Source organism: Lontra canadensis, unplaced genomic scaffold (genome assembly GCF_010015895.1).
Source record: "Lontra canadensis isolate GAN:19392208 unplaced genomic scaffold, GSC_riverotter_1.0 scaffold5, whole genome shotgun sequence".
NCBI lineage: Eukaryota > Metazoa > Chordata > Mammalia > Carnivora > Mustelidae > Lontra > Lontra canadensis.
In genome coordinates, this window is record NW_022630999.1 from 22350936 (window position 1) to 22364913 (window position 13978).

The 13978-nt window shown below is 41.9% G+C and overlaps 1 protein-coding gene across 1 annotated transcript in view; it reads left to right on the top strand.

Moving 5' to 3' along the window:
* Positions 1-13592, top strand: part of ITK (IL2 inducible T cell kinase) — a 63427-nt gene extending 49835 nt beyond the window's left edge. The window contains exons 10-17 of the mRNA XM_032851660.1: positions 1410-1543; positions 1935-2009; positions 3918-4089; positions 4414-4630; positions 5571-5635; positions 5726-5844; positions 9549-9706; positions 13353-13592. Coding sequence (XP_032707551.1) covers positions 1410-1543; positions 1935-2009; positions 3918-4089; positions 4414-4630; positions 5571-5635; positions 5726-5844; positions 9549-9706; positions 13353-13424 — 1012 coding nt within the window. The 3' untranslated portion in view covers positions 13425-13592. The remainder of the gene's footprint in view (positions 1-1409; positions 1544-1934; positions 2010-3917; positions 4090-4413; positions 4631-5570; positions 5636-5725; positions 5845-9548; positions 9707-13352) is intronic.
* The last annotated feature ends 386 nt before the right edge of the window (positions 13593-13978 follow it).

Sequence of the window (13978 nt, forward strand, 5' to 3'; positions counted from 1 at the left end):
ATCCTAACAAGTTCCGAAGGCAGGCGTTACTATGCTCCTTCCATAATAGGAAAAAACAAGGCTCAAAGAGCAGATGGCAACTCACGTGGCCACACCAGCGTCATGCTCTAGCCAGCTGACTGCAAGACCCCACTTGTCTCCCCTCTCTGTACCTCAGTTTCCTGCTTGGTAAAACAAATGTCTAAGAGCATATCCAGGTCTCAGATTCTCTTCTAATTAAAAAATAAGTAAGAAAAAAGAAGGTTGGCAATGCGTAAGGTCCAGTAAGAATTAAGAGAAAAGAGAAAAAAAATGATTACGGTGTCCTCAGGGATCACTTTTTGGAGAAGGAGAACATAAGCAAGACTTGGAGCAAGAGCAGGGCCTGGTGGAAAAGAAGGTTGCTGCCCAGGGATGGAAAAGCAGACAATGCACATCACAGAGGGGCTGTGCCTCTGCTATGGCTGTGGATAATGGGGACAGTGACCTGCAGCTCCATGAGATAGGATGGAGAAGGAATGAGAAACAAAGTCTATGCTGAGGGTGTCCAAGACCATGTCCAGGTTCAGTGATCCACTGCAAAGACTCACGGGACTCAGTATATAGTCAGTCACACTCAAGGCTAAGATTTATTACAGCAGAAGAAGACAAAACAAAAGCAGCAAGGGAGAAGACACATGGGGCAAAATCCAGAGGGAGGCAAACATGAGCTTCCAAGAGTCCTCTCCCAGCAGAGTCACACAGGACATGCTTTATGTCTCCTGCAACAAGCTTTGACAACAAGGGTAAAATGGGGTCTACCAGGGAAGCTCATGAGAGACTCAGAGCTTAAGGTTTTCACTGGGGGCTGGTCACCTAGGCACCCTCTGTCTAGCACATAGCAAAATTCCATTACCCCAGAAGAAAAGCAGGCATGGAACATAAACTACAGCAATTTAGGAACAGCCATCCTTATCAGTTAGACAGTGGTAAGAGCCCTCCCTAAATCCCAGTTCTCAGATGCTAGCCACGGAGCAACCTTGCAAGCAGGCCTTTCTAAAGAGAGCATTCAGAGCTGTTAAGTTAACTCTTTGCTCTGTAAAGTCACATAAGTGCTAAGGGTCCAGAATGTTCCCTTCTCATCTGCTCCACACAGCAGAGGAGGCAAGCATGTAGCACACACGAGAACATTCCCCACTTCATGGCTGTAGAGGAAGCATCACCAGCCCGTCATGGCACTGATTCTAACTGGGTCTAGATGCAGCCTCCGAGTCCTTCTTACCCCAGCACCCAGGGCCACCCTGTCAAGATGGACACACAAGTTAAAATACACCTGCCATCCTTCTGAGAGGGTAAAAAATAAATTTAATAGGGGTCTGATACCGGTAGACATGTTTGTGTCTAAATATTGCTTATTAATAACCACTGCATTTATGTTTCATCTGTTTCAGTGAGAACAACCCCTGTATAAAGCACTATCACATCAAAGAAACAAATGACAACCCCAAGCGTTACTATGTGGCTGAAAAGTATGTGTTTGACTCCATCCCTCTCCTCATCAATTATCACCAGCATAATGGAGGAGGTGAGTGCTAAAGGACGAGGCCAAGGGGGAACCCTCGCAGGGGAACTTGGAGAAAAAATGACAAACACCCCGCCAGGTTTCTTCATCTCAGACGAGCTGACCATAAATAAAAACCAAATCTCCAGATAAAAAGGGATGCCAAATATTGATCATATTATGTATTTTCCATTACCAAATTCTGTTGTTAGACTCATGGGATTTTGCCACCTGCCCAGCTATATTTATCCCTCTTGTCAGACAGGATGTAGTGTCAGTGACTAGGCTTTGGGATTAGTTTTCCAGAATAAAAATAGCTTTTGCATTGGATTATATTTTTGCTGGTGATTTAACTTGAACAGTTGCTACAGCCAAGCTCTAACTACTACTGCCTTTCATATTTTACTCAACCCAGGTCTGGTCACCAGACTCCGGTACCCAGTTTGTTCCTGGAGGCAGAAAGCACCGGTCACAGCAGGACTTAGATACGGTGAGCCGTGCATTCCGTGATGTTAAGTATTTGCACTAACTCACATCCCTAAAGATCAAATTCTGAATGGACTTTCCACATACCTAATCCTTCCCCAGACTTAAAATAACCATTACAACAGGTACACTGTATATCCGGAGATGGTGTGCACAAAGGAATATTTACAAAGTGTGTAAGAGAGATGTCTATATGAGCACATTTACCAAGGTCAAATCAATGTCCGTTGGTTTTACTGAAGAGTTCATCTATGAAGTGTTTATTGAGCACCTACTTCGTACAGAGCACTCTATCTACTAAATGCTATTAGGAAAAAATATTAGAAAATTATGCTTTAGGACCGTTATTACCACCACCCATCTTCAGAACTTTTGTATCATCTAGTTTGCTGGGTATGGTCCATTGCAAGGGCTGAAAGTTAGAAGCGTTCAGAAGTGTTTGTCTGCATAACATGGTGTTAATTTTTTTTTCCAGTGCCTTTAGGCAAAGCTTGCATCTCCAGTGCCATAAGCCTTCTTATTCCCTCTTATCCTTTGGAACTGCTTCCCTCATTTTTTATTATCTACTTGGTGCCTAAAGGCATTTGAGTTTGCATCCTCTGGTCTTAACTGTTGTGGTTGAGGAGAAGGCTCGAGTAATTTTCATTTTGGGTCTCCTAGATGGGTGGTTCTCAGAATCCAGTGTATATCTAAGTCATCTGGGATGCTTATTAATAATGTTGGCTCCTGGGGGCACCTAGGTGGTGCCCTCAGTTAAGCTTCTGACTCTTGGTTTAGGCTCAGGTTGTGATTTCAGGATCGTGAGATCAAACCCCACATCAGGCTCTGTGCTCAGCGCAGAATCTGCCTAAGACTCTTTCTCCCTTGCCCCTTCCCCTTCTAAAAATAAATAAGTAAATCTCAAAAAAAGAAAACAAAACAAAACAAAAAAAAAGAATGTTGGCTCCTGGACACTACCTAACACTTATCAGAACACAATCCCTGATCATGAAATCCTCAAGTCTGCATTTTAAACAAATGTTCTAGGTGATTTTGACACAGGTGATTAGAGATTCAGACTTTGAGAAACACTGCTATGGGCTCTTCCTCACTAACTAGCACCATATCTGGTACACAACGGGAACTCAGCACTATTTTCTGTTGAATCTGCCTCAAAGAGGTGGAAATTGAGCTGTTTATAGTATTAGGCCAAGTGCCAGGAAAGGGTAATGTCTCTGTAGCCTCCTTATGAAAATAAATAATTCTAATAACTGTAGAATCTTAATGTATCCATGCTGGATGGAATCTCAGAGATTATTTTATGAACCCGCTCATTTTGTCAATGTAAAAATTGAGAATCGGATTCCTTTTATTCATTTACCGAACATTTTTTGAGAGCCTACCATGTGCCAGATTGTGCTGAGTGGTACCTCTGTATGACACCCCTTGGGATGCTTATTCCCAACCCCTGCTATGGCGGAACAGAGTGCTGTGGATGCACTTGGTGGATAAATGAATGAATGAATAAGTGAATAAATGAATGAATGTATGATCAGCTCAAATGAAATTGAAAATGGCAAAAAAACATTTTTAATCAGGTATAGAAAATAGTTGAGACATTACAAGAAACCCTTTCATTTATTTTCTTTGATGCCTTGATTAATGCCACTTTCCTTCTTCCTTTCATGTAATCTCCCCCCACATACATTTTTCATGGTTTTAAGTGCATATCCTACGTTATGATTTGGGCGACAAAGATAATAATTTTACCTCTCTATGATAGTTCTATGTGTAAAGCTTATACTATTTGCCATCTTTCGGTGATATTAACCATAAGGTAACATGCTACCTAGGGCTACAGATAGTCTCCTTGTAGCCCTATACCTCATATCTACTGCTTGCCATTCCTGGGAAAAAACTCTCTCTTTTCCAGGGAAATGGGTGATCCATCCCTCCGAGCTCACTTTTGTGCAGGAGATTGGCAGTGGGCAGTTTGGGTTGGTGCATCTTGGCTACTGGCTCAACAAGGACAAGGTGGCCATCAAAACCATTCAAGAAGGGGCTATGTCTGAAGAGGACTTCATAGAGGAGGCTGAAGTCATGATGTGAGTAGCCAAAATGAGAGTATGCAAAGATGTCTTGGGGAGGATATTTGACGCCATGTCATGCCACCTTGCGGCTCAAATCTCCCAATGGTTTCCAGTGGTATGGAAAATAAAATCAAAATCCTCACCGTGGCCTACAAGGCCTGTCATGGTCTTGCCCTCCCCCCACTACCAGTCTCATCCCCCAGCCACACTGGCCTCCATTCACCGTCACCCATGCCATCTGACTCTTCACCATTCCTCAGGTTGTTTTTGTTTGGGGGAGGGAATGCATTTTTGGGAGACTGAGTTTAGACCATCTCACCCTTGACCTTTTTCCTTCAGGAAACTCTCTCACCCCAAACTGGTCCAGCTGTATGGGGTGTGCCTAGAGCAGGCCCCCATCTGCCTGGTGTTTGAGTTCATGGAGCATGGCTGCCTGTCAGATTACCTGCGCAGCCAGCGGGGTCTCTTTGCTGCAGAAACCCTGCTGGGCATGTGCTTGGACGTGTGCGAGGGCATGGCGTACCTGGAGGAGGCATGTGTCATCCACAGAGACCTGGTAAGAGGATGCAGGGCCAACATCTGTAGGTCTGGGATGAAGGGCTATTTCCCACAGAAATGTGCGCTACCCAGACTGGGAATACACTGATAAATAACAGGTCACAGACCACCTCCCCTCCACTCTCCACTTCTTCCTTCTTCCACCCACTAGGCGATGTCCTAGTAGGACTCAGATCTGGGTTCTAATCCCAACCTGGTTTCTGACTTGTACCCTCTGAGTCTGAGTTTACATTTTTCCAAAATGAGGCTTATAGCCTCTCCTTAACCTCCCTGTGCCTCGGTTTCCTCTTGATAAAGTGACGGAAATGGACAAGCACAGTTTTTTCTCAAATAGTTACCCAAGAATCTGCCACAATCACATTGGGGTGATGCTCAAACCATCCTCAAAATCTCTGGAGGTCAGGGCTCAGGATATCCATTTTAACATACCCCCTTGGGATTTGTAGGTACATTTCAACTGTGAGAAAAGAGTGGGGTCTTTTCTCACTAAGGGCTCTTCCAGTGCAGTTCTGTGATACTAAGTCGGGACTAGGTTACTCTTCCTATTGAGGAACAGTTTTAAGAAAATTAGTAACCTCAAAACATTCTTATTTTAGTCAAATGGGTGACAGTTTCTTCGTATCATCCCTAATGTTAACACTGCCTATTGCATCAGGTTGCATTAGAGCACATCATTGGTTAGACAACACCAGATTTCTCTTCTAATTAGGATCTCAAGAATGAAGCTACAAGACCAAACTTACTCATCCTAATAAAGGATCTTACAACATTTAACTTTTTAGCTCTCTTCTGGGCACTAGTGAAGCTTAATTAACATCTGTAAAGCCCTTGTACAGCAGCACATAGAAACCCAAAAGCCTGAGATTATAGGAGATTCCTTGTATTGATTTTCCACCAACAGTTTTCCTTTCCCTTTTGTTTGCCTGTCCCTACTCCAGGCTGCCAGAAATTGCCTTGTGGGAGAAAACCAAGTCATCAAGGTGTCTGACTTTGGGATGACAAGGTAATATGGATGTGTGGCGCCAGGAATGTCTCAGGAATGGGACACAGGCCCCCAGAACATTCAGACATTCTTTCTCCACTCTCTACCCAGGTTCGTCCTTGATGATCAATACACCAGTTCCACAGGCACCAAGTTCCCAGTGAAGTGGGCATCCCCGGAAGTCTTCTCCTTCAGTCGCTATAGTAGCAAGTCGGATGTGTGGTCATTTGGTGAGTGTCATCCTGGCCCCACACCCACATGATAGAGGACTGCCAGCCACCTGTCTTATTTGTCAAACCTAGGCAACTCTCCCTGCCCAGGACTGGGTGGTGAGGGCATCCCACTGATAGTCTGTGTGTGGTAACTGCTCTGAAAATTTGAAGAGGCCCTCATTATTGCATTTGTTCTTGGAGATTTTTCAAACGGGGATTAAAATGAGGATGGAGACAGATTCAGGTGACAGCTTCTGTAAGATCAAAAGCTGGAGGAGTCAGGAGATTAGAATATGAGTTCCTCAAGAACCAGGAGCATATTTTGTTCAACACTTAACCCTCAATAAATATTTTACTCATTTATTCAGCAACAATTTATTGAGCACCTACTATAAGCCAGGGCTAATCTAGGTGCTTACAATGCAGTGATGCGTAGGATAAGAAAGATTCCTATTCTCTTGGAGGCAAATTTTAGGGGGAGACAGATAACAATCATATAAACAAACTAATAGGTAGGTACATGAGACAAAGTCACATAGTGGTAAGTAAGTGTTATGAATAAAACAAAACAGTAATGGGATAGAAAATGACTGGGATGGAGGTTTTAAATAGCATGGTCTGGGAAGGCCTCTCCAAGGAGGCGACCCTTGAGCATAGATCTGAATGATGAGAGAGTCATCCTCACTTGAAGATCCAGGGAATGGTGTCCCTGACCCAAAAACCAAGCAAGTATAAAAATTTGGTGTGTCCAAAGAAAAGAGGGATACTACTGTCTTAGTGAGAGACAATGAAGTTGGCAGCCCATGATAAGGAATTAGACTTTCTGATAAGCACAAATGGGCATGAATGAAAGGCAGAGTGAATGATGCTGGTGTGGCAGAAAGAAAGCTGGATTTGTCATATCCTCCTAAGCCACAGTTTGTTTGTCCAACATACTGGACAAACTCTTTGATTTGGATTATAAGAAGGGTTATACTTTGGAAAGGAATGAGTTGGAGTTTGATTTTTGCCAAATATATTGACTTAAGAGTGGGAGTCAGGGGAAAGCTAATTAAATCTCTTCAGAGAACTAGTTATGAAGTTTCCCCCAGTATTTTAGAGTAGCCAACTTCCAACAACAGAGTGGTTGGGAGAAGAAGAGGAGAAGTGAGTTGGGGGGCCATCAGGAGGGAGACAAACCATGAGAGACTATGGACTCTGAGAAACAAACTGAGGGTTTTGGAGGGTAGTGGGGTGGGGTGGTTGGGTGAGCCTGGTGGTGGGTATTAAGGAGGGCACATATTGCATGCAGCACTGGGTGTGGTGCATAAACAGTGAATACTGGAACACTGAAAAGAAATAAAATGAAAAAAATATCTCTAGCTCTTCTGAACTGTTCCTTAAAATAGCTTCCCTATTTGACAGACCCAGCTAAGATTTTGTTATTCAAATTTAAGTTAAAGAATGAACTTGGAAGAAATAAAACTGCACCAGAGCAATCTCAGAAGGTTTCAAGTACAGGTCAGAATGGCTAAAATCAGCAAGTCAGGAAACAACAGGTGTTGGAGAAGATGCAGAGAAAAGGGAATGCTCCTACACTGTTGATGGGAGTGCAAGCTGGTGCAGCCACTCTGGAAAACAGTATGGAGTTTCCTCAAAAAGTTGAAAATAGAGCTACCCTATGACCCAGCAACTGCACTACTGTGTATTGACCCTGAAGATACAAATGTAGTGATCCAAAGGGGCACGTGCACCCGAATGTTTATAACGGCAATGTCCACCAATAGCCAAACTATGGAAAGAGCCTAGATGTCCATTAACAGAAGAATGGATAAAAAAGATGTGATATATATATATATATATATATGCAATGGAATATTGTGCAGCCATCAAAAAATGAAATCTTGCCATTTGCAAAGATATGGATGGAACTAGAGGCTATTATGCTAAGCAAAATAAGTCAATCAAAGAAAGATAATCATCATATGATCTCACTGATAATGTGGAATTTAAGAAACAAGACAGAGGATTATATGGAAAAGGGAGGGGGAAATGACACAAGACGAAACCAGAGAGGGAGACAAACCATAAGAGACTCTTAATCTCAGGAAACAAACTGAAGGTTGCTGGAGGGGAGGGGGCGAGAGGGTTCGGGTGGCTGGTTGATGGACCTTGGGGAGGGTATGTGCTATGATGAGTGCTGTGAATTGTGTAGGACTGAGGAATCACAGACCTGTACCCCTGAAACAAATAATACATTACATGTTAAGAAAAAAAGATTTTAAAAAAGAGAGACCAAAGTGGGAGTGGGGGGTAGAAAGGTATGGCTGATGTGTGGCCATCTCTATGGGCGATGTAGCTGGTCACACTACACCAAGCCCAGTGTCCCATGGCCACTTTGTCACATTCACCTGCTTACTCTGCATGAGGCTTACTCTGCCACAGGTTGTCAGCTTGGGAATTTTGTGTTGCATCATATAATTAGAGGGTTGACTTACAGTCCATCACTGCCTAGGATGTGCCCCCTGAAGTGTCCGAAAATGAGACTGACCAATGGAAGCAGGGTAGAGAGGGTGAGGTAACAGCAGTGGCAAGCCTGAGAAACAGAAACCCTGATGATGAAAGCTTGATGCCTGCCTCTAAGACGTTGAGCTTTGTCATGCGTTTTAAGGTTTTTGCCCTAATCAACTGTGCTATTTCAAGCAAGTCAAGTAAGCTCTCTGCACCTTACTCAGTTTCCAATCAATACATTACAAGGTTTGCATGAAAGCAATTGTTTTCAAAAGAGCTTTGAGCAGCAGGCTTCAATTTTCCAAAGAAATCTCACTAGAAATTCTGGCAACTTGGGGAGCTAAGCAGTCTTATTTACAGAAAGATTCCAAATTTCCAAAACTCCAGAGGCACCTCTGAGAATCCCTTAGAAATCCTAGTCTGAGGTGTGGGCCAGGGCCCAGGAGCTGCCATTTGAACAAACTTCTGAGGTGATTTTTATTCAGTTGCTTTGGGGATTATACTTTGGAAAACCCTGCTGTAAGAATCTCTGAAATATGCTTTGAAAACCACTAAAATAGGTGACCGGCAAGCTCTCTTCCCATTCTGACATCCTATACATATATTAGTACATAATAAAATTGGGTGTGACATTTCTGCTAAAAATAGAAGAGGAAAGGGGATTAAATCACAGGTCAAAAATAGACAACACAGAGACATGTTTTGCTCTGTCTACACAGTATTTTTAAAAATCAAATTGAATTTCTATTTCTAAACTCTCAATTTATGAGTTCTTTTTAAAAAATCAGAAAATGTGGCAATCCCAAACCCTCATCCCCATGTGCCCTATGGTGGCTGGAGCTAAATCACAGCTGTTCTCTGAAAACAGAACTAGACCCCCGATTCTCCACAGTCCTCCCTAATCTCCATTACGGCACATCTCATCCACTCCATCCATTTACATGATGTGTAGACATTTGAGTTCATATCCCCTGCAATTTTAGTAGTAGCGTTTGAGTTAGATATATAAAAGGGATGAGCTTGAAATTTCCTCACCCCTAGGAAGACTGGGAAATCTCTGTTCTTAAGAAATAGTCCAGGCTTAAGAAGCCTCAGATGGTTTTGTATTCTCCTTCCTGAAGGTAAGGACTTGAATCTGAATGGCAAGGAATCTGCCTTTCTCGATGTAGCCTTGTTTGTCTGCTAGTTGTGAACTTCATCATTCACTGTGCTGGACTCACCATTTCTTGTAGGTGTGCTGATGTGGGAAGTCTTCAGTGAAGGCAAAATCCCGTATGAAAACCGAAGCAACTCAGAAGTGGTAGAAGACATCACTACTGGATTTCGCTTGTACAAGCCCCGGCTGGCCTCTGCGAATATCTACCAGATCATGAATCATTGCTGGAAAGAGGTCAGTAAAGGAAGTGGTTTCCCCCTACATTGTAATCTACAACTTTAGGGTCTGTCCCCTTCCCTAGAGAAAGAAACCCTCTTAGAGGATGAGGAAGTAGGTATACTGAAGTAGATTAGCAAGAAAGTGGCTTTGAGCTTTACTAACGAAAGAGATTGCCCATCCCTAAAAGTGCTGGCAGCGACCTTAAATATTATTTGATCTGTAATAGAATGTCACAAGCCATCAACACACTGTTAGAGAGGAAGAGAGGGTAAGATACCAGTATAATATCATACAGAAGTTTCACTGCCCTAAAATCCACTGTGTTTCACCTATTTACAATTCCATCATTGTCCCCCAAATCCTGACTGGAACATCACAAAACCATTAAGTGTACGTGAAGGTAGTGCTAGAAGTTGATGAGCAGAAGTTCACTTGCGTTGTTGAAAATATTAAAAAGACTTAATTCAAATTCATTTTATTTGTTTAACAATTCAGAATGAGAAGCCAATTATTCTGCACCCTCCCAGATGTCCCAGTTATCCCATGCTTGGGGGGCAGGCTATATCTTCAGCCACATCAGCCGAAGTCTTGATGTCCTTTGGTGAATTAGAAAATTTTGAAGTTCAACCACAACTGAAAGTTGCTGAATAGGGCGCCTGGGTGGCTCAGTTGGTTAAGCAACTGCCTTCAGCTCAGGTCATGATCCTGGAGTCCCAGGATCCAGTCCACATCGGACTCCCAGCTCCACGGGGAGTCTGCTTCTCTCTCTGACCTTCTCCTGGCTTATGCTCTCTCACACAGTCTCTCTTTCAAATAAAATTTTTTAAAATCTTTAAAAAAAAAAAAAAGAAAAAAAGTTGCTGAATAGAGAATGAACACAAATTCAGATTTTTGAAGGGGAACAAGGTAGAATGGAAAAAAGTATAGGGTACTTGGGCTTTGTCTCTGCTTTAGCATTTCTTAAGCATTCATTTTGGATGATTCTCTGAACCTCCTTTTTCTTACTGATAAGAGAATGAAATAATGATTGCTCTAGAAGCTCATAGAGCCAAGGTACTCAGATACAAGGAAACAATGAAGCCATAAAGAAGGGCACAAAACAAATCCAGTCCACTTCACAAGTCCACATACTATGATAATTAGGAAAGCTGAATTTACTTAACACTTTTTCCTTTTTTAAACTATTTTTTTATTTTTAAGTTAATAGGCTTTATTGTTTAGAACTCTTAGATACACAGAAAAATGACCAAATAGTGCAAAGAGTTCCCATATACCCTCTTTCCCTATTAATAATATTTTACATTAGTGTGGTACTTTATTACAATTAATCAACCACTATGATACATTATTATTAACTAAAGACTATGGTTTACATTAAGGTTCACTCTTTGTGCTGTACAGTTCTGTGAGTTTTGACAAATACATAACATTGTGTATCTACCATTATAGTATCATATGGAATAGTTTTGTTGCCCCACTATTCACTGAGCTTCACCTATTTACGATTCCCTCCTTCTCCCAAAACCCTGACAACTATTGATCTTGTTTTTTTTTTCTTAAGATTTTATTTATTTATTTGACAGAGAAAGGGAGAGATCACAAGTAGGCAGAGCAGCAGGCAGAGAGAGGGAGAAGCAGGCTCCCTGCGGAGCAGAAAGCCGATGTGGGGCTCGATCCCAGAACCCTGAGATCATGACCCGAGCTGAAGGAGAGGTTTTAACCCACTGAGCCACCCAGGCGTCCCACAACTATTGATCTTCTTGGTGTTCAAGTTTTCCCTTTCTTAGAGTGTCATATCTTTATAATCTTATGGTATGTAGCGTTTTCAGATTGGCTTCTTTCATTTAGCACTACACATTTAATTATGCATTTAAGATTCATCCATGTCCTTTCATGGCTCCATAGCTCATTTCTTTTTATCACTGAATAATATTCCATTGTATGGCTGTACCACAGTTTGGCTATCCCTTCACCTACTGAAGGACATCTTGATCACTTGCAGTTTATGGCAATTGTGAATAAAGCTCCTATAAATATCAGTGTGCAGGTTTTTGTATGAACATAAATTCTCAGCTTGACTAGGAGTGTGATTACTGGATCATATGATTAACACTACATTAGCTTTGTGAGAAACTGCCAGGCTCTCTTCTGAAGATGGCTGTACCATTCTGCATTCCCACCAGCAATGAGAATTCCTGTTGCTCCATATCCTCATGAGCATTTAATGTTATCAAGTGTTTTGTATTTTAACCATTCTAATAGTATATAGTGTAGCTTATTGTTTTCATTTGCAGTTCCCTAATGACATATGATATGGAGCATCTTTTCATATGTTTATTTGCCATTTGTATATCTTCTTTAATGAGGTGTCTGTTGAGATCTTTTGCCCATTTTTTAATTGGACTATTTGTTTTCTTGCTTTTGAGTTTGAATAGGTCTTCGTATATTTTGGATATAAGTCCTTTATCAGATATGTGTTTTGAAAATATTTTCTCCCAGCCTGTGGTTTGTCTTTTCTTTCTCTTAGTGTCTTGTACAGAAGAGACATTTTTGATTTTACAAAGTTCAACATCAATTTTTTCTTTTATGAATCATGCTTTTGGTGTTGTATCAAAAAACCTATTACTGAACCCACGGTCACCCAGATTTCCTCCTATGTTATCCTCTAGAGTTTTCTAAATTTTGCATTTTACATTAAGGTCTCTGGTCCGTTTTGAATTAGTTTTTGTGAGAGGTATACAGTCTGTGTCTAGAGTCATTATACTGCACGTGAATGTCCAATGGTTCCAGCACTGTTGGTGAAAAGACTACCCTTTCTCCATTGAATGGAGCCTTTGCTCTGTTTTCAAAGATCAGTTGACTGTGAGTCTATTTCCGGGCTCTCCACTCTGTCTTAGAGATGTTTGTTAATTCTTTCACCAATACCACATTCTCCTCATTATTGTAGCTTTATAGTGAGTCTTGAAGTTGGGTAGTGTCAGTCCTCCAACTTTGTTCTTCTTCCTCAATACTGTGTTGGCTATTCTGAGTCTTTTCCCTTTCCATGTAAATTTCAGAGTCAGTTTGTCAATATCTAAAAAATAACTTCTTGGGATTCTGATTGTGATTATGTTGAATCTATAGATCAAGTTGAGAAGAAATGACATTTTAATAATATAAAGTCTTCCCATCTTTGAATATGAAATGTCTCCATTTATTTAGATCTTTGATTTCTTTCTTTAAAATTATATATTTTTCCTCATAAAGGTCCTATACGTATTTTGTGAGATTTATACCTAAGGATTTTCTTTTTTGATGTTATTTATCACTTATTTTATGATGAATTTTTAATACATGATTTCATTTAATTCTCACAACCATCTTGTGAGATAGATACTACTATTATCCCCATTTTACAGACAACAAAACTGAGGTTCAAACAAGTTAAGTCACCTGCTCAAAGTCACACCGCTAATGAATGGAAAAGCTTAGTTAGATTCAAAATCAGTCCATCTGATTCCAGAATCCTTGCTGTTAACAACTGAGACACTATGGCCTTCAACAGTACATATGGAAGCGTATTTAACAGTCAGCAGAGGGCTACTGAATTCTGGGTTGCTTTGGAATTAACTGTAGCACACAAGTACAAGGAACTCACAGAGTCCTTCTCTTCCCTCTCTAGAAACCAGAAGACCGGCCACCTTTCTGCAGACTCTTGAGTCAACTGGCTGAAATTGCAGAATCGGGACTTTAGCAGAGACTCAGCACCAGGCCCCGGGCTGCAGATCCTCACAGGGGGAAGCCAGTTCTCCCTTCACAGAGCATTAAAATCTGCCACCAGCCCAGCATTCCCCAGAGTCAACTGGCCTGTGGCGCCAGTCCCTGAGCCTCACGGCACAGGCAGCACCCTGACGGAGGCAGGAGGCTCTGGCCCCGGAACTGGGAGGGAGGCCCGAGCAGCAGCGATGTCTCTCCCTTGCTTCCAGCCTCTTATCGAGTGTGGTCCTCAAACCTCAACCTGACAGCTTTCAGGCACCATTTCTTGCACTTCTTGGAGAAGAGGAGGGACATGGTAGAGCTATGGATTATTATTACTATTATTATTTCAAACATGGATCTGAAGGGTATGGTCGAGGGTTTTTACTTGACCTGGCAACACAGAATCCCAGGATGGTGGGGCAAGAGAAATGAGGAGTGTGACTCTTTTTCAAGGAGACCTGGTGAGTTAATTAAGGTCAGGAAGTGCCAGCTCAGCTGCTGTGATCCTGTCAGCTGCAGCTTCTTGCCGTCCTAAGGAACAACTGCTCC